General features: G+C 36.1%; 1 protein-coding gene across 1 annotated transcript in view; it reads right to left on the reverse strand.

Moving 5' to 3' along the window:
• THSD7A (thrombospondin type 1 domain containing 7A) overlaps positions 1 to 16,983 on the reverse strand; it is a 208,175-nt gene extending 191,192 nt beyond the window's left edge. Inside the window, exon 1 of the mRNA XM_086614618.1 lies at positions 16,821 to 16,983. Within this exon, the coding sequence (XP_086470744.1) occupies positions 16,821 to 16,983 (163 nt within the window). The remainder of the gene's footprint in view (positions 1 to 16,820) is intronic.
• Positions 16,984 to 19,351: the final 2,368 nt, after the last annotated feature.

Genomic DNA, 19,351 nt, shown 5'->3' on the forward strand with positions numbered 1-19,351 from the left:
AAGCACACTCAATATAGCAGCTTCTCAGCAGAGTAAATCCATCTGTCCCACTATTAGTCCATAGCTAAGAATGAAACAGATAAACTGAAGGTTTGGAGTTTGAGTTTACTGATTAAAGATCAAGTCTAAGGCCATCTGCTAAGTCACAATAATCTGTTAGGATGTCACATATCCTGACACTGAAAAACAGACAGCAAAGACCTTTCAGCAATGAAAACTACACTAAGTAATACTATAGCATCAGTATAACAATATAGGTATTTCCAAGAGGCTACTTAATCACAACAAAGTGTTTAAGAATATTCTAAAACACAGAAGCATCAGGCCATGCTGGTGAAAAGTGTTCTTTACAAGTACATCGGTAATAATAAAATAGACTGTAATAATCTGCAAGCTAAGAAACTCTTAATTGCACTGGCCTAGGAAGAAATGCCTTACTCAATTTCTAGTTTGTAAACAAAGTACAAAAATGTCTTGTTAGCTACCGTGAGTAGATGGACGGTGTTGAAACTGCAGGCAGTCTGAGAGCTGAAAGAATGCTCATATATTCATTTCATATTTTGCTCAACCCTCTATCCCTGCAGTAGAAACACTGTTCAGCTTCCTATATTGTACTGAAAAGCTGTGTAAGAATTGGAAAAATAAAATCATCTTAAAACTTAACAAAAACAAAGACTAACCAAAATTATCAAAAAATATCAACTTGATTACTAATTCATCAAAAGGCATCGCACACGCATGACCATTAAAATTAAAATGGACATTGCTTTCATGCTGTCAGGAGCAATTTCAGTATCTTTACCAGCATTGAAGATTGATGCACTATTATCAAGACAGAGAGAAGCAGAAGCTTGGAATCATACTGAATTGCTTCTCTCCTAAGAAGCTACCATGAAGTAAATTTCAATTTGAAAGCTTTTCCTTAAAGTAGGTTTTAAAACAATATATTCTTGCTTTGAAACTTCCTGAGACCAGTTATTTCTAAACATACATTACATTCTCTGTTTTGAAAATGGAATAGCAACCAAAAGCTTGTTCAAATACAAAATTGCTGCCAACATCCAGGCCACAGGTACTCATCTAGCAGATTCCAAAATGACAAGTATTATATTTGAAAAGTTTTACTCTTGGAGATTTCTTTGCAATCACAAGTAGTAAATTCTTTTTTGCCTGTACTGCATTGAAACTTAAAATTATTTTTCCCACATAATTAAAGGACCTCAAAGGTGGCAAGAACTACATAAGTAGCATTTATCATTACTTCTATTTCATAGAAAACAATGGTCTTGCTAGATGCAAAAAGGAGACAAAAATGGCTTGGGCACACAGAACAACTCCTAAATAAGCTCTTGAACCAGCAACTACTAATGTATAGTAACTACAGGAATGAACAAAAATCTACATTAAAACTTCCCAACTGCCACCCAAAGAATACATCCTTCACTACAACTGAAAAAGTAAAGGATGCCAAAACAACCTTTGTTAATCCAAAACACATCTATCTGTATGTTTACTAAGTCTGCTTGTCAAAACCACATTGACATCATGCTCAGAATCAATTCTAACAGGCACTCACATTTCTGAAGGATAAAGGAGTAAACTTTTCTAAAAATTCTTCCAAAACAAGAGGAAACAAAGTGCCACCTAGATTCATTTTGTCATCTCCTTCCCACGTCTTTTAATTCAAGGGTTAGGTCTTATTTCTTAACTAAAGCATAAAGGCTAATCTACCTAATAGCTAAGAATCTCCTGAAAAGAAAATAAGATCAAGACACACATTTTATACCTTATACCTTTTTTTTTTTTTTTTTAAGCAGGCTTTAACATGACTAGTTAAACACCAGTTAATCAGTACTGGGCATTTTGTTTGAATGTATATTGTATCAATGAAGGCAACTTAGATAAATTCCTTTAAATTAAACAGAAAAGAAAACGAAAGTTCATGAGCTTCTGGAAAGCTGCTCTACAGGCCACTCTCACTGTTAGGTGTAATTCCAATGACACAGGAAGGACTAAAAGGTTAAGGATGCTTCCATGATGGGAAAAGTCCCATCACTGTGATCTATATTAAAGTTTAACTGATATACCAAAGGAAATCTCAGTGTACTGAGCTGCACAAAGTTTAATATTTTTAAGAAGAAAGTGATACTACAAAAAACATATTAAAGAAGAAAGACGATTTTTTTAGCACAAAATATAAATTAAAATGGCAAAAAAACATCTAGAAACTTTTGTTATCCAACAAACAGGAAGCTGCATTTACATATTTTTCATCTCAAGCCTTCATTTTCTAGTTAAAATAATAATAAAAAACAAAACACTAGTTTAACTGTCTTCTCTATAAACACCTAAAAATTATGTTGGGGCAAAACACTGTTGGCTTTTCTACCTGCTAATTCTTATGTTTCAGAATTGATGTCGAGCACTTGTTGAAGTGTTACCTTGAGTCATGACATGAAAGTTGCAGGAGCTAAATGCATATAAGGCTGGACTCAGAAATTTTACTTTCTCAACAGAAAAATCCAACAGAAATACAGTTATTACGATCTGTATAATGAGAGAACACATCATGCAACACTAAACATCATGCTAGAAAGATTCAGATTTGTTGCTTGACCATGATAAAAAGGGAAAATCCCCAGAATTATTAAATAAAATGGAATCAGGAAAAAAAATATTCCTGTTAAATTCGTGTTAAGAGACTGTGTAGATATGTGTCCTATTTTGCTTAATAAGCTTACACTAAAAGTATCGCACCTTCTTACAAAGTGAGGAAAAGGTGTGATCTCTTAATGTCACATATTTGATGATATCATGAACACTACATGTGACAAGGTGGCTCGTAGCCTGGGAAGTAGAGGACAGCAAGCCACCTATGGCTTTATCAATTTCCTAATCTGCCTTTCCAGGTCATCTTCAAGGCCGCAGGCTCTAAAGAAACAGCAGCAAATGTCTTCTGAAGCACCAAGTGTCTCTGTGGAATGCAGCTGAATATTAAAATCAAGTTTTGCATCACCATCGCCGTGTGACTGATATAACTTACAGATCTAGGATATCATTAACGAAACATCAAAACAGTTCAGGCTTTGTCTTCTAATTTCAATTCATCTTTGATAAAAATGTTTAGATGATGACAGCATGAGATAAATAAGACTGTCTTTGTGTGTCTCACTTTTCTCTTTGGAAGTGCATTAATACAACATCATGGAAAGGTGAACCACTATTTCCTGTTGCAGGTAGGGGCCTATGGCAGTAAGAGCACATGTTTCTTCTCCAGAATACTGAGCAGTTACTGAACCAGCAGCTAACAGGTCAGGGGGACAAATATCTCATACAGTGTCCATTAGCCCACTGAGAAAGAAAAGGGGTAGGATATGGAAGAGCTAATACAAGTCATAAGAGAAACTGACATAGTGACCTAAAAACTCATCTCTATCAAAAAAGCAAAGAGAAAAAAAAATATAGATGATAGATTTGAAAATTCATTAAAACTCCTGTATATATAGGAGTTTTAAAACTTACTGTGTTTTAAAGAACTAGTCTGCTTCATTTCTCATCTGACTATCTGTACTGCATCTAGAACTTAAAACATTTAAGAAAACACTACTCATCATATCAAACTGATACGATATCACTCCGTGGCAACTTAGTTATCAGAAGAATCTCACTGGAGTAATGTGGTTTTGTGGTTTTTAAGTTTGTGTATGTGTGTGTTGTTTTGGTTTGGGTGTTTATTTCCTTAAAATAGGTTCCCCACAAAAAATATCAACTTCCATGTGCTTCATAACTTTATCAAATAAAGTGATTAACAGTCAACTCAGTAGCTGAAGAGTATATGTATTTGGGCAATGATCACATCTCAGAAGGAAGTAATTCTCAACCTGAAGTTAGAAGATAAAAGTCACATTAAACCAACTAGAGTAACCGTTATGTAAATGGCAAATACTGTGCTGCTTGGCACAACACTAATAGGTTGATTTATCAAGAAAGATTAGAGTTCACTAAGCACAGTTGAGCTAAGTGATAGCTGAGGGGCATGACAACTGACAAATACTCTTCTTGAGTAATCTAGTCATGAAGGGAAAAAGGATTACAGAAAAAGGCAAACTAGCTATAAAATAGTGCGACACAGACAACGGGATAGTCTTTCAATTACAGTGACAGAAATCGTACTGCTTAAAAATATTTACAATAAATGTAAAGCAGAGCTTGGAAAAGACATGGCAGATTGGGAAGAAACAAGAGAGAATGGGTAATTATTCAGCCTCATTACATTTTTCATCAGAAGCAGCAAACTACCATAGTTTCAGCATTTCCTTTTTCATTAGAGTGCTTTTTAATATTGACATTCAACCAATTATGTTCAAACTAATTCCCAGAGTATTGTGAGAATGTAGCTACTTTCAGAAGTTTTTCCAGATTAATGAACTGCATTATTTTTTCATTAGAAGCTGCAGTGTGCTCTGAGACATACAAAGTGGGGAACAAAAAACCACTCTGAACAGAACGTATTCTCCAAAAAGCCTTTGGCTTTCTTAATGAATTTCTATCTTCAGGGAGCCTTCTCCATGTTTACTTTAAAAATTCAAGACCAAAAGCAACAGTACTACTTCAAATGGACTCCTCGTTTGTAACCAACTGTGGCAAATTAGATGAACCCTCTGCTTGTCAGCTCCAGACACAGGTGAAGTGACATAAATAATTTTTATAAGTGATACAAATTTTTCTTTTTCAATTTGCCATGCTATCTTTGATGTTCTACGCTCCAATTTTTATGTCTGGGTTTTGGTGGTGAGTTTTGAGAGGGGTGTTTTTTGTTGGGTTTTTTTTGTTTGTTTGTTTGTTTTTCCACATGTGCTATTCTTTAATCTGTTTTCCCTGTCTAGGTTAAACTACTTCGATAACATTCTGAAGATTTAGTAAGCCTTAGCCAATGATAACTTGTTTCTTTTTAAATACTTTAATATAAAAAAAAAGTTAACAAAAAGCCAATATATTATCTGATTGATTATACAGAAAGCAGGGTAGATTTGTTTTATGGCTTCTTAATAAGTTTTGTCTTTCTTTTCCAAAATAACCCTCTCCGGTAACATTTACATAAAAGTTGATGAATGTTTTAAATTGAAAATAAATTGAAAAACTGAATTGTAGTAGCAACTGATATAGGCATCACAAGACGGAAAACTCTTTTTTGCTCTTCCTTTTAATAATTTATCTTTAATTGAGTTGCACCTTTTCTTCATCTCAAGTTCTCCTTAAATCCATATTTTGTTAATGAATGCCTGCCTCTAGGAGTGCTACTAATCGCTCTCAGGGGATTATATACACATTGGATTCCATTCATAGTATAATAAAAATAAACTTTCTGTGTTTTCTCAACAAGTAAAACAGTGTTTTGCTTGCTGAGAAAACAATATCTTTAGAAAGGTATGGGCATATATTGAAGATTACCTTTAATTTACTAAAACAGCAGGTTGTTAGTTCAGAAGATGTATATACAATTTTGTAAGAGATACGTAAGTTACTTCAGAAGCAATTCATGTACTATCATCTTTCTTACAGTGGCTTACACTCAAATTAGCACCTATATATGAACAGTATATGCAATTCACTCTGAGACACAGGTTCACCATTTCATCTGTTTCTAGTCTAATAAAAACATGAAAGATTTCCCATCCATATGAACACACGTATAGTCTATTTCTTAAATGAGAGTGATGAAGGCATTATGTAAGCAACAAATGTTGTTATTTTGAGATACATTGTTTCTGTTTGCATGGCAGTAATTTTTTGTTCACTGAATCGTTACTTCATTTCTAATAAGCAATGTCCCTTTATATATACAAGGCTTCAAAAAACCCTACCTATTTTGGAAAACCTACTTCTGCATCCCAAAAGTAAAATCTTTACTGCTTAATTTTAGCTTTTGTTTTTGCACTCTGATCTCTAAAGACTATTACTTTTGTGTCAAGAGAGAAACTAAGCAGCACACTGTTCAGGAGAAACTATGAAGCACTGTAACCTGAAAATTCAGTATTTTTGAGCAATGAAATGAACTTCTTGCAGAGTTAGGATAAGACAAAAAATGACACTATCTCAAAAAACAAGTTGACTTATATCCATGTAACAAAATCATAAATTTAGAGTTACTTCCATAACATATAATTGGTAGTACATCTGATAAAATAGCTTAAATGTGTACTATGGCAAAAGAACCAAGACTCAATTATAATCAGTACATATACTCATCATCGTGATTTATTCCATAAAGCTTTTAAAGCATATTAAACACAGAGGGGAAAAATGAAATATTTATCACTAGTAAATATGTAAATCATCTACACAAATCCGTCATGGTATGCACTTTGCAGAGGTTCAGAGAACTCACTTTTGTGCAGTACAGCCTATAGACTTCTCCTGCAGCTCCCTACAAAGACATGGAAGTACAGTATAGAAAACAATCTGAACTTCCTAGCTTTCTGGTTCAGGTACCCAAACTATTCCCAAGATGTTGACATTCATATATCAAGTTGAAATACAGAGAGCCACAAGTCATTCATCCACATCAAGTTAAAGACTACAAATCTTCCTCGCACGCTCAGTCACTTTATCACTCTCCCTCCTCTTCCTTTCATTATCTTCTGCATGGCACCAAGTATGTCTTACAGGAAAGAGCTGATCTTTCCAATGCTGCTGTTTAAAAAGCAATGCTAACTGTGAATTTCATTTAGGGTTACAAAAAAAAAAAAGTGGTTTCAATGACAGCCTTCAAAGTATGCCTCTTAAAAAACAGCAAGCTAAGCAGTAGCAGTGAAGGTGGAATTTCTTAAAATAAGTTAATGGTATATAAAAAAAAAAAAACCACACTTCTGTTATTAGATGTGACCACAAATTCAAGCTATGCTACTGTTTTAGTCAGACACTGTAGACGTAGGTAACTTACTGTTATACGTCTTTTAACATAGTGCCATTGGATCCATACAGTGTTGTTCATTAATTTTTTCATACCATCACATGTATATCACACATGCAGGCACGCACACACAGGTATAGGTATTGTTGGAAATGTATGAAAACAGCTTGCAGTCAGATTCATTAGAAAATATTAGTTTAAAAAAAATCCGTATCTGTTCATACAGCAGTTGGCACCTTCTCTCAGCTCCATGAGTTTTTCAATTTCACAATCTATTTTAAATATTTGTATTCAACAGAAAATAGCTGCTGGTTGCTTGCCCCATGCTTTTCATGTTTGTATTCTCCACTCATGTTAACTTCTTTCTTGCTTTGTATTTCCCAAAGGTCCTAATCTCTTCCATTACATTCATTTTTGCTTGCATATGGCAGATACTACAAGTGTGCTACAGAGTTGGTTTCTTGGGAATTGTATGATAACTACACCAAAAATCACTAGTCTCCGAGTTTCTTCTGTTTTGGTTTTGCAGAGACCTACAGAAAACTATACTCCCATAAACATCACTTTACAGAAGAGGAAACCAATTACCAGTGTCACCACTACAAAGCACTTGCACATCTGAGACCAGATTCAAGATCCAGCCTCTCTACTGGCTTATAATAGTGGCGGTTTTTTGTTAGGTTTGATGTTCCCTTGTGCAAGTCTTACTGTAATAGCTTTTAACCTCTTCCTCCACCTCTTCCCCTAGGCAGGGCATTACTTTTACCAAAAATCACAAGCAAATAAAGTAAAGCAAAACAAACCAGGACAAAATTCATCGCAATGTACACTTGATTCAACCAGTCAGTGGAAAACTGCTAAACAAGCAAAACTTTACATAACGAAGTGATCTTTTAGGATAATCAAGCACATTCATACAAATTCAAAACAAGAGTTTTGCTACATGTAAGTAGAAGAAGGGATGACTGCCAAATCTGTGAATGTGGAAATGCTAAGTAACATTTAAAAACATTCCTCTTACTACTGAAGACACTTTCTTCCAACAACCCATTTTGGAACTATTACACAGACAACCCTGCTTCTAAGGTTTTTCGTAACACTGTTTATGAAAATAATTTTCTCCTCTATTATCCTCTAGTACGGCATCGTCATATCAGCCATTTAAACTATTTTTGGCACTTGAAATTATTTGAATGTTCTTTTAGAATGTTAATAATGTATCTTTGTAAACAGCATCTTTAACAAGTCTTAATTATGTCATTTTGTGTAAAGCTGTGGTACATAGGAACATCAGCAATTGAAGAGAATTCACTTGTGCTAGGCACTGTACAAACACAAGCCATTATAAAACAATCTCTCTCTGTTCTATTCTTTATTTCTTTAATGGCTTAGTGGTTAAAAAGCTATTCCCCAGTACACATAGGGAGAGTTACATTATTGTTTACTAATATAAACATTTCATTTTGCATAATACAGGAGGTAGAAAGTAATAACGTACCTCATTAAGAAATTTCTTATTGGATTAGCAGATGTCATCAATCTTTAAAATGTTTAAGTATGTCTCATTACACCAGAAAACATTTCCAATTCATATACTCAAACTTGCTGTATGCAATATAAACAGTCTATAAAAAACAGTTACTTATCTCTCTCTCAATGCCTATAGAACACTTTTACCAGTGTTTGGACATTTGAAAGCTTGCTGTGTTTCCAGCAACGCCATTCACAAGGGATCACACAAGGAACCTCCACGTGGGCCAGTCGATAAGGGCTGTATCCAGCGTCACTCTTTCCCTGAAACTATCAAACACACCAGATTTTCCTTCTCTATTCCACAGACATAAAAACATCAAAACAACCTTGGCAATGCTCACAAAATACAGAAAGTGAATTCGAAAAAACAGCTCCTGTGGTCTACTGACGACTTCCAGAATGTCATCTGAACCAAAATGCACAGTGCTAATTAATGCTAAGAACATGTTGATTGCTACAATAAATGTCTGTTGTGTTTTGTGTGAAATCCCAGACACTGATATGTTTAACACTGTACAGCATCCATACAAAAATGGTAAATAATGGGATTTCTAGGCGAGATTAATTTGTGCTAGTGGTAGCAAAACTGCTTACATTAACTTTTGTTTGACTGAGATTTAATATCCAGTATAACACTGTTATTTTAATTGTGATCATTTGGGAAACCTTTTACCAATTAATGTGATGTTTTTAGGGTTTCTAGATGTTTCCCTCATCTAATTCTTCTATTATTTTAGTAACTCCATAAATTTTTACTGCCTCACTAGAGAGAAATAGACATAAAAATAAAGAAATCATAAATAAAATTCCTAGTCAATGCTACTGCTGTCTCCAACTGTAGGCTCTGCCAGTACATTGCCTCCTCTGAGGCTTCACACCAAACAACCAGATATTCAACTTCCATCCATCTCAATTTCCACCTAAGGAATCCACCACTTTTTTTCAGCTTTGCTAGTTTAAGAAACAGGAACAGAGATTTTTGACTGGACATACATCCAGAGAAGGGTCACCCAGCCCTGTTACACAGAGAGGCGATGTTTGTGGACAGAAAACAGATCAGAGAGGAATACAAGAAAAGACAAAAAGAAAGTTGTGAATGCAGCAAAGGACCTTCAATAAACACAATAAATAAATGTAGTGTCCTAAACCCCAGAAATTACTTTCTCACCTGAAGTACGTAGTTTAATGTGCAATTTAATTTATACCATGGCAAATATCACCTCAAAATACAGATTACTACTTGTCTTTGAGAATAACAGCCTTTACATTATGGGAATCAGACTTTCTATTAAATCTGGAGTTATTATGTTAAAAGATACACGCTTCTGACATCCGAACAACTGAGTGGATGAACACAACAAAAGACAGATTCAACATCAAGTGGAACTGGAACTATAAAGCTAAAACCTTGTCTATAAGATATTAACAAACTGAATTAATCCAGCATTGGAGCAGCCAGCCTACAGAAAAAAAAAACAAAAAACGAAAAACAAAAAACAACACAACAAACAACCTATAACTTTTGAGGTATTCTCTTATTCCAGCATCCCTATAAACCGAGGGATTCAGCTGATCCAGTTAGCATAAGCACTCCAGGGCGCTTGCTAAAAACAATCCAGACATTCTCAGCTACCAGTACAACACGATCAACTACGATTTTCCACTTTTCTGACAGCTTCAAAATGCTATCCTACAAGTGAAGTCAACCATTAGCCCAGAGTATATTACTTCTTTATGTTAACTAGAGGCTTATAATATCAGCCACACTTTTTTCTATTTTCCTATTTCAGATATGGCAAAGTAACTGCGTAAGAAAGAATTTCAGCAGCATAAAATTTTTCTCCAAACATTTAAATATTTACTCTGATTCTGTTAAATAAGGACAGATTACTCAAAAAACATTTATAAATAATTTCCTTAAAGTAACCATTTTCTGCATCTCTGCCAAATGTTTAGTTGTCAGGCTGCACTAAAAACCTTTTGCACTAATCAAAGTCTTAATACTTGTCTTGCACAATTTCTGTTGAACAAAAAATCTGAAAGGATATTTTATAAATGAGGGCAAATAGCAAGAGTGATGAACATGCTTAATGAAAATTAATATCTTTATTCAAGTCATAGATAGACAAGCCTCATTTGACTACATAAAAGTCAGATTTAACTGGGAGACAGGCAGTAAACAGTGTGGTTGCTTAGATGCAATAGAAATGATAAATTCTAACTCCGATTAATATGAATTTATGCAGACCATACGCAACCAACACTTAACCATGTTCAGTCCTGGAGGATCACTTAGATTTTAAATCAGTGAGGTAACAGTAAAGCATCTTTAGCATATTTTGCTTGAATAAATGTTATTCTTGGAAAAGCGGATGAAATGCAGCTTTTACTAATATTCCTTTTATCTTATTCTGCGATTGAAGACCTGAGAATCAAAAAGCTTAACCCTGAAAAACACCTTTTACACTGACAGTTCAAAAACCTTGACCTCTCTCTCTCTCTCCCCTTCCTCAATGATGTGTAGGTACCCGCTCAAGTTTACCACACCATAACTAGAGCTTTATTTTCCCCTTGAAGAGGTCCTCGTTGCCCTCTTTCATCATCACATGTGAATTCCCCTCCAGTCAGGCTTCAAGTTAAAACATCTTTTCTCATTTAGTATTTTCCCTAGGTCTTCGCATCTAATACGCCTCTTCAGATCACTTCTTCATAATCTCTTTAAAATTGGGACTTTTCTATTTACTGACATAGGTTTATCTGTCTCTAGTCTCAAGCTGTGATTACTGCAGAAATTCTTTACTCTGGTTTTGGAAAAAAATAATAATACTGAAACAAATGGAGAATTTTCTGCTGTATGATGGAACAGCTTCAACAAACAAGCTGACACAACCCTTGAAAGGTAAGTGCTTTAATCAGGGGGATGGTTAAGTGATTTTTTTTCCTCTTTCTCTCTTCCCTTGTGATCATTCCTGTCAGTGTGTATTTAGCTACACTTTGAAATGCCTGTTGGACTGCCAGTCCTAGGAAGGACTTCTGCTCCCCTTAGGCATTAATACGAGATAGGAACACTCAGTCCTGTGAAAATAAGGACAGGCCTAGGGATATATGTAGAGAAAATAAAATAGGCAGATTTTATGTTTATTAGCCACCAAAAGTGTTAGACAAGGAATTTCAGACAAAGTGTTAGAAACCCTCCTCTCTCCAATTCCACTTGTGGCACCAAACTCTTTTTAAAATACAGCTGCGCCTTGGAACGTGTAAAACTGTAAAACCTGAAAAAGATGCATGATGGTACAGAGATTCTGTTTGTTCTACTTTGTGGGCAAGCGGGAAACTAAGAGGTTAAAAAAGAGGTTTTGAGACCCAGGTTCTTAAGAAGTAATAAAGAAACATGATGTGGGTAAAAGATCATACAGCAACACCTTGAAACAACAGAAAAATTTGTTCATAGACTCTTCAGGTGAAGTAGAAGGCCCTCATGCAGCCCTTTTCCCAAGAGGATGGAACAAGGAAGAATCAAGGAGAGGTATTGCTGCCTGAAAAAGTTCAGAAAGAGGTTAATGAAAGCTCTTGGGCTGCAGAGCTTGCAACACCCCTCCAGTGTTGCTGGAAACCACTTGGCATACAGATTTCACTCAGGGCCTCCACTGCCCCAAGAGTACGTGTGATCTTCTGTATGTTTCCTACATCCACATTATCGCCTTTCCTCTGATTCTCCACTGCCTCAAACGTTGAGCAAGTTATTATCTAAGGACCAATTCTCACATACTGAGACACAAGGTAGGCATAAAATATAGATATTTAAGTGTACTCTTCAGGAAAAGACTTTTTCCCTTTAATTTTAAAAAGGCCCTGTTACCTACAGAAAGTATATTTCAAGTTCTGCCTTTGTTAGAAAGAAAGGGAAAATATCCAACTGCAACTGTTATGCAAAAGACCAAGTTGTGGTGTCACACAACTGCAGATAGCTCAAATAATTCTGCAGAGCTATACCAAACTATACTACCTAAGATCTGATCAATAGTCTTTAAAACAGAAAATGATGGTAAAGGTACTGCCTCCCAGATTTTATCTTATGATCATTTTTCTTTCCAGAGGTATCAATCCAATGCTGCATCTTCCACTTCAAGAGTATAACTTGCATTAGTTCAAACTGTCAGAAGAAGCAATTTTACAATGTGATCGAACCTTACTGATTTTGTGCAGCTCTTCAGTAATTATATTAGCAACTGTAGACAGGCATTACGCTCAACACTGACAGCACATCACAGATCACCATGTCGGTTGATTTAACAAAAACAAATGAAGCACAGGTTAGAAAGAAGTAAAGGAGAGTTCTGATGTGGCAAGAAATGCCTATGCTTAGTCAGTTGTGTACAGAAATGGTATATATGTGGCCTGCATCATGAAATGACAAACCAAGAAAAACATGCATCTTCTTATTCTGGAATAACAATAACTGTATGGCAGTCTTTATTTAGGAATCAGCACTCCTCGCTTTATTCACTGTAAAATTTACAGGTACATCAAAATCTTAGCTTATGGTGGGTAGTATAAACAAGACTGTAAGTTGTTCTTGAATATGAAAATTTCACTTTAATAAAAAAGAAACTGGACACTACTGTTTAACTAAAACTAACATACAAGCAGTTTTTACTGAGTTGTGGCACATAAAATTTTTATATTTTTGTGTGTGCGTATATAGAAACAATTCAATAAGGCTTCCTAATAGTTAAGGTAGAACATAAATGAAATCTAAAAAATTTCAAGAACTCACAGAAGTTCAACGTAGCAGTGTAGAAGCTGAACTAAGCAACTATTCATCGTAAATGAAACCAGTAGACTCAGGGAAGGGCAATGACCGATGAACAAAACAGGTCATTCAAAATTCTTCCCATTTCAAAAGTCCAGTGTTCTGCAGTGTGTTCCCACCTCATATCAGTGGAATCACCACCCCTGAATACCACAACTTCTGTTCTATGATTTGTAAAAAACTGCTGATCTCTACCTCAACCATCAAGCAGGGAGACACAGTGACTCAGCGCTGGGAATCTAGCTGTTTCATCACTCTGCTGTGGAGAGGCAGGTATTCTGCACAGACGAAGACCTTGCTTTAGTTTATGTTAGAGAAACCAGGTGGCTCTGACAGTGACCATACAAAATCAACCAGCTGCATTTGTGTCTGAAAAAAAGGCACACACCAAGTCTGCATGGTATGGAATGAGAACATTTGGCAAGACACTTAGTTTAAAGACTAGTAACTATCATCAACTATGTTAATCTAAATATCATTCAAAACATTGAAAGTCCACTCAACATACCATAATTGCAGCATAAATATGCAAAAGCAAATATCCATTCTCACAGGAGACAAAAAAAAGTTACAAAAGCCAAAACTTCAAAGCAGTTTCAGTCAGAGAAGTAGAAATTACTTAATGATGGCATCCATATCACAGGATGGTGGAGATTAGAAGGGACCTCTGGAGATCATTCAGCCAACTTCCCTGGCCAAGGCAGGTTGTTCACAATATTGTTCATGCTGAATCAAAGATGATTAAACCCCAAAATGGTTAACCTGAGTATTAGAAACACCTCAGATTTTTATGGTAATAGACAGGAGGATGGTAAAACAGGAAAATCATGGCTCCTGAGAGGTTTTCATAGGTAGAGAGTAAATAGTTGAAATTTGAATTACAATGCCCCCCTCTCTCCCAAAACAACAACAAAAAAAAAACCAAACCCCACAAAATAAAACACCAAGCTCTCAAAAACAAACAAGGAAAAAAGCAAAAAGAAACTGCCAGCTACCACAATTGTTATTTTATAAGAGAAAAAATGTCCCAACTCAAACCTCATAACCCCTGCACATTACTGTCGAGGGAATCCTTAAGAAAACACAATGCAGTAAACCAGTAAAGAAGACATGGAGTAGAATACACCAAGACATTATTTCAAAAATCTTTAGAAATAAAAACTAGACACACGCAAGTCAGGAACAGCACTTACAAAAGCTGATGCTAGACTATATTCAGTACAAAAATAGCATGTTTCTCCAAAAAATGGACATAACAGGTCCCAAAAGGCATATAATCAAGCTGATTTCCTAAGACACAGTCTTAGCCATATATTCCCCTGACCTATGCTTCCTTCACAGAAGGAAAAGCAAAATACTATCCGAGTTGCATGAGCTCACTACTGTTCAGTTTTATTACTCCCTCTAATACTTTAGCTGAACTTTATACACCCTGTACTAGATATCTCCTCAGATCACTGACCAGCAGTTCTCCTAGTTCACTTCCTAGGACTTCCCACAAAGAGGAGGGGGATAACCCACAAAACTCAACAAACAGCTAAGGAAAGGAGTGTGAAGATTTAATTAGAAGCCAAACAGATGCACTGAATCTTGCCATTCTTTGTTTGAAAAAAGCCACTCTGACTTGTTTTTCATATTATCATCAAATCATTGATGTTATTATCTCAAAAACTGTACAGTGAATATGCTCATCCTATTCCTTATTGCAGGCAAGACAGAAGAGAGAGGTCACGGAAGAAAAGCTGAAGGCAAGAACTAGCTCATCAGGCAATGTAATTAGATTATACCTGCTCTAAACAAAAGTTCCTTAAGAGCAGTCTTTGCCAGGAAAGGAGAAGAGGAGGAGAAAACAAAAGCCACCCAGTTTCCTTCTAGCTGGTTTAACTGACATGACTTGAGAGCACATGTACTATATGCAAGTAGCAGAGTTAAGTCCATAGCAAATTGACAGTGCATGTTCATAAGTATTAATTAACTACAGTTGTTTCTATTCTCAACCTATGTTACTATTTTAACATTTTTAAATACAATCTGCTAAACTGAGACATAAACAAAAGCTGGAGAGTTTATTCTACTGACACTTAGCAACTTAGGGTAAATGTAAAATGCTTTATGAAAATGCTGTATTAGTACCATGCTTTTGCATAAACCTGTGCATGTATTTTATCTCTTTTTAAACATGTGCTAAACATTTACAGATCTGTAATGGAACTGAAAACTATGTTTTGAATTCATCAATGGTTCAAAAGAAAAAAATGGGTCACTGCCACTGTGCAACCCATCTTTCAGTCGGAAGTGAAAGTTACAAAGGATTTTCCCTGCTTCAGATTTCTCTTTCTAGCGTTATTGGAAAGCTTGTCTTCTTGTTTAAATGAATTTCCTTTTAATCTCCTCCCTGAGCTGCTGGATGGATGGAGCCTCTTAAAAAATTCAGGATATCACTGTAATTGTAAATTGATCTGCTTCTGTGGCAGAAGGTTGGGGCCCTCCATCCAGGAAGGAGACTGTCTTCTCAAAGTTGTTTTTCAGACAAATGATTAATTTTCACTTTCTTACTATTATGTTATCCTTTAATAGAAAAGCAATTTTTAAACAAATCTACTACTTTTTGGATTGTTTTATTCCTGGCAACAGACAGGGAAGAAAGCCAACTGCCAAAGCCAATGTGAAATATTTACTTGCTCAAAATTTTACAATTTCCTAAAGAAGACTTTGACTCTACTTACATAGGAACTAAAACTGTATTAGACAACTAAAATGCACATATTCATCCCTGCTAAAGTTCTGAACTAATGTAATACATTAATAGACACAGGAAAATTCCATGCTGATTTTTAATGCAAAGTTAAGGTTGTAACACTGTTATGACTACGCAATCTTTAAAACAGACACGTAACTCATTAGTATCAAAGTAGAGGAAATTATCTGTCTAGTGTGGTGCTGAATCCACACAGCCTATTTGCCTTTGGCTCTTTGGTTATGAGATCTGGCATCACTTGGATTATTTCACCTAATCCATCATTAGCCTTCACGTGTCCTATATACTGTGCAACAAACCTAAATTTAACAAACCCAACTCCCCATCAATTACCATGCTGAATATATTACGTGTCAGCACAGAGCACCAGGATTAGACATGCTGAATTACATCTTTCTTTGTGAAATGTCAATATTTTTAGCGTGCTGTTAATGTTGCTGACTCCAATTGTAACAAACGTTCCTTCCCATTGTGGACAGGCACTAACACCCTGACCTTTGCTGTTTACATACAACACAGAGCTGTAAACAAAATGAAAAACCTCAGAAGACACAGAAAATACATAAGAGACCCCAGTAACAGTGCCACAGAGTCACAAATGTGGGTTTTTTTAATTACCATATTTGCTTGGCTAGCGGAATCCTGGAAGATGACCTATTTTTTTTTACTATAATCCTGCAAGTAAACATTAGTAATTCAGATTTAACTTTCTCTCTCCACGTACACAAAGCACACAAAAAGGTTACTACTTACAACAAATAATAAGTACGCTGCTGCTGCATTAACATAACATCCTTACTTACCGGTCTTCCACAAATACACCGATGAAGTTTGAAATTCACTTTGTGCACCAGCGTCCCAGATTCCCAGCAGCAGCAGAAGCACAAGAACTCCCACGCAGCGGGCTGGCACGGTGGAAACCCCTGGACCACGGCAGAAAGCAGCGCTCCCCTCGCTCAACCCCATGCCTCCAGCAGCCTGCGGCCGCCTCCAAAACCTGCAGCACAACGGCGAAACCTTCTGCAAACAGCCTTCCCCTCTTCACAATTTCTTGACGGGGAAATGGGGACTGGAAACCTCTCTCCCGCTATCGTGCATGGCAGTTGAAAAGGAAAAACTGTTTAACACCAGGGAACAATAGAGTCCTCGCTCGCTCTTGCTGCTGCAGCGGTAGCGGCTGCTGCTAGTATGGTCGCTGCTCCACGCTCTTCCATTCAGCGGTTAGTAGCAGTTTTCCATCAGCTAAAAGCGAGACAGCTGTCCGCAGGGGGCTCCAGCTGACTGAGCAGGTTATCTTGCTCTGGGAGGCAGCAGCAGTCATTTACACCAGCTGGAGAGAGTGAGAGACAGAGAGAAACAAGGATGAGGAGAAACACAAATAGCCCGGCGCTGTAATCGCGACGCAGAGAGTGACTGCAAAAGGCTGGCTTCCCAGACACGTCTCTCTCTGGAATATCCCAAATGATACATACTAAGCAGAAAAGAAGAAATTATCATCAGACATGCTTCAGAAACACCAGTCATATGACCAGAACAGATATAACAATATATATTAATTAAAGAGCATCAGACGTTTGTCCTGATAACAATACGCATGCTGCATTAACCGTTTTGGAAACAACAAAAAATAAGTGATTACACATGCATTAAATAGACAATTAAGACCTTATGAAGGGAAATGGAAAAAAATGCAGGGGAAAAAAAAAAGAAAAAAAAAATCATTAACTTGCCTTGTATATTTATTAGATCTGTTTCAGGTCATAACATATAGTTGTCTGCTGTGAGGGCAGATGAATATATGTATATGACAACGTGTATGTATGTGTAAGCACATCACCTCTGTGGTAGATGAAGTGTGCATATAATATATAATGCAAGATAACATCCTTTTGTATCCAGCAAGTATGTACACACATATACATGCATAAATGTCAACTGTGTAATTTAAAATAATTTGAAGATCAAGTTATCAATCATTTTTAAAACATACACTGAGTTTTACATATGAAAGTATTCAGGATACATTCGGCTGTCAACGATGATACAAAAACGCCGAGAGAGACAAAGCTTTTTTAAATAGGGATCTTTATCTCTCCCACCCACTGCCCAGTGAACAGATGCAATAACTAGCCTAAAGACTGGGTTTCTGACACCTATAAACTGGGAAGCAAATGAGGAATTTTCAAGAAAACTGCTGTCACATTCAAAAAGTTTCATTAAAAATGTAAAAGCTACAAAAACACACAGTAGGAACACAGGACCCAGAGTTTGAAAATGATGGAGCTATTGTTGTTTAAAGAAGAAACCTTCAGTCAATCTCTCTTGGGACGCCTGTCATTTTGCACAACCTTCCCAGACTCAGCCTTTTCACATGCATTGGATTAAAATCAGCCGTGATCAAATAATTCCCAAGTCCTTGCCTGTTTAAATATTCTGACATCAGAGCAAATTAGCAATGTTGAAGGTTGCAAATTCGTCTTTGTTTACTTTCCACTCTGTTACGCCTCTAAGAGGGAATTAAAGGCTCAGGGAGCTCTAGCACCGTGAGGCTGTGATTAAGAGAGATAAGCAAGTGTGGATTACTGTTCCTCAGCTGTTGAAAAACAGGCAACAATCAGGAGATTATAGGTTGATAAGGGATACATAGAAAGCCATGATCTTAACAAATTTATAGCATCCTGATGCAGAACTTGTTCCCCCAGCTAAAGCACTTCTGGAAATATATTTTACTCACTTCGGCTACATCATGCTGCACATGGAAACCCCTTCAGCCTTTGCTTTGTTGAACTGGACAGAATACTGCTTTAAATCAAAATGCTCTTTGAGTTTACAGAATTATAGCAATTGCACAAGTAAATTTGGAGTTAAGTTAGTCACATGCATGTTATTTTACATGCTACATAGAGGGACTTGAGAATATTTGACCTAATAAAAATAATACCAGCTTCATAATTTATGAAAAATAAGACTAAGAATATAAGGGCTTAAAGTTTTAAGATCATCAGGAAACCTGTGGCAATAGCTTTATTGACTTGCATAGTTAAAATAAAACATATATAACTTATACATTCCTTTGAAAAATTAAGAGTAAAAACATTAGCTTTTCAGCTGGAGCTACGCACCAGGAGGAAAGTCAAGTTTAGAGAGTGACTACGGGAAAAGGCACCCTTTTCTGAGTTACTAAATACAATGGATTCTACCTAGAATTTTTATGAACATATAAAGAAAGCCTCCGAAAATATTTTGTACGTGACTCAGATCATCTGGAAACATCATCAGGGAACAGATCATCCATGTAGTTGGCACAATGAATCAAAGTGGCTTTTGACAGCAG

The sequence above is a fragment of the Tauraco erythrolophus genome, chromosome 7 (assembly GCF_009769465.1).
Source record: "Tauraco erythrolophus isolate bTauEry1 chromosome 7, bTauEry1.pri, whole genome shotgun sequence".
Taxonomy (NCBI): domain Eukaryota; kingdom Metazoa; phylum Chordata; class Aves; order Musophagiformes; family Musophagidae; genus Tauraco; species Tauraco erythrolophus.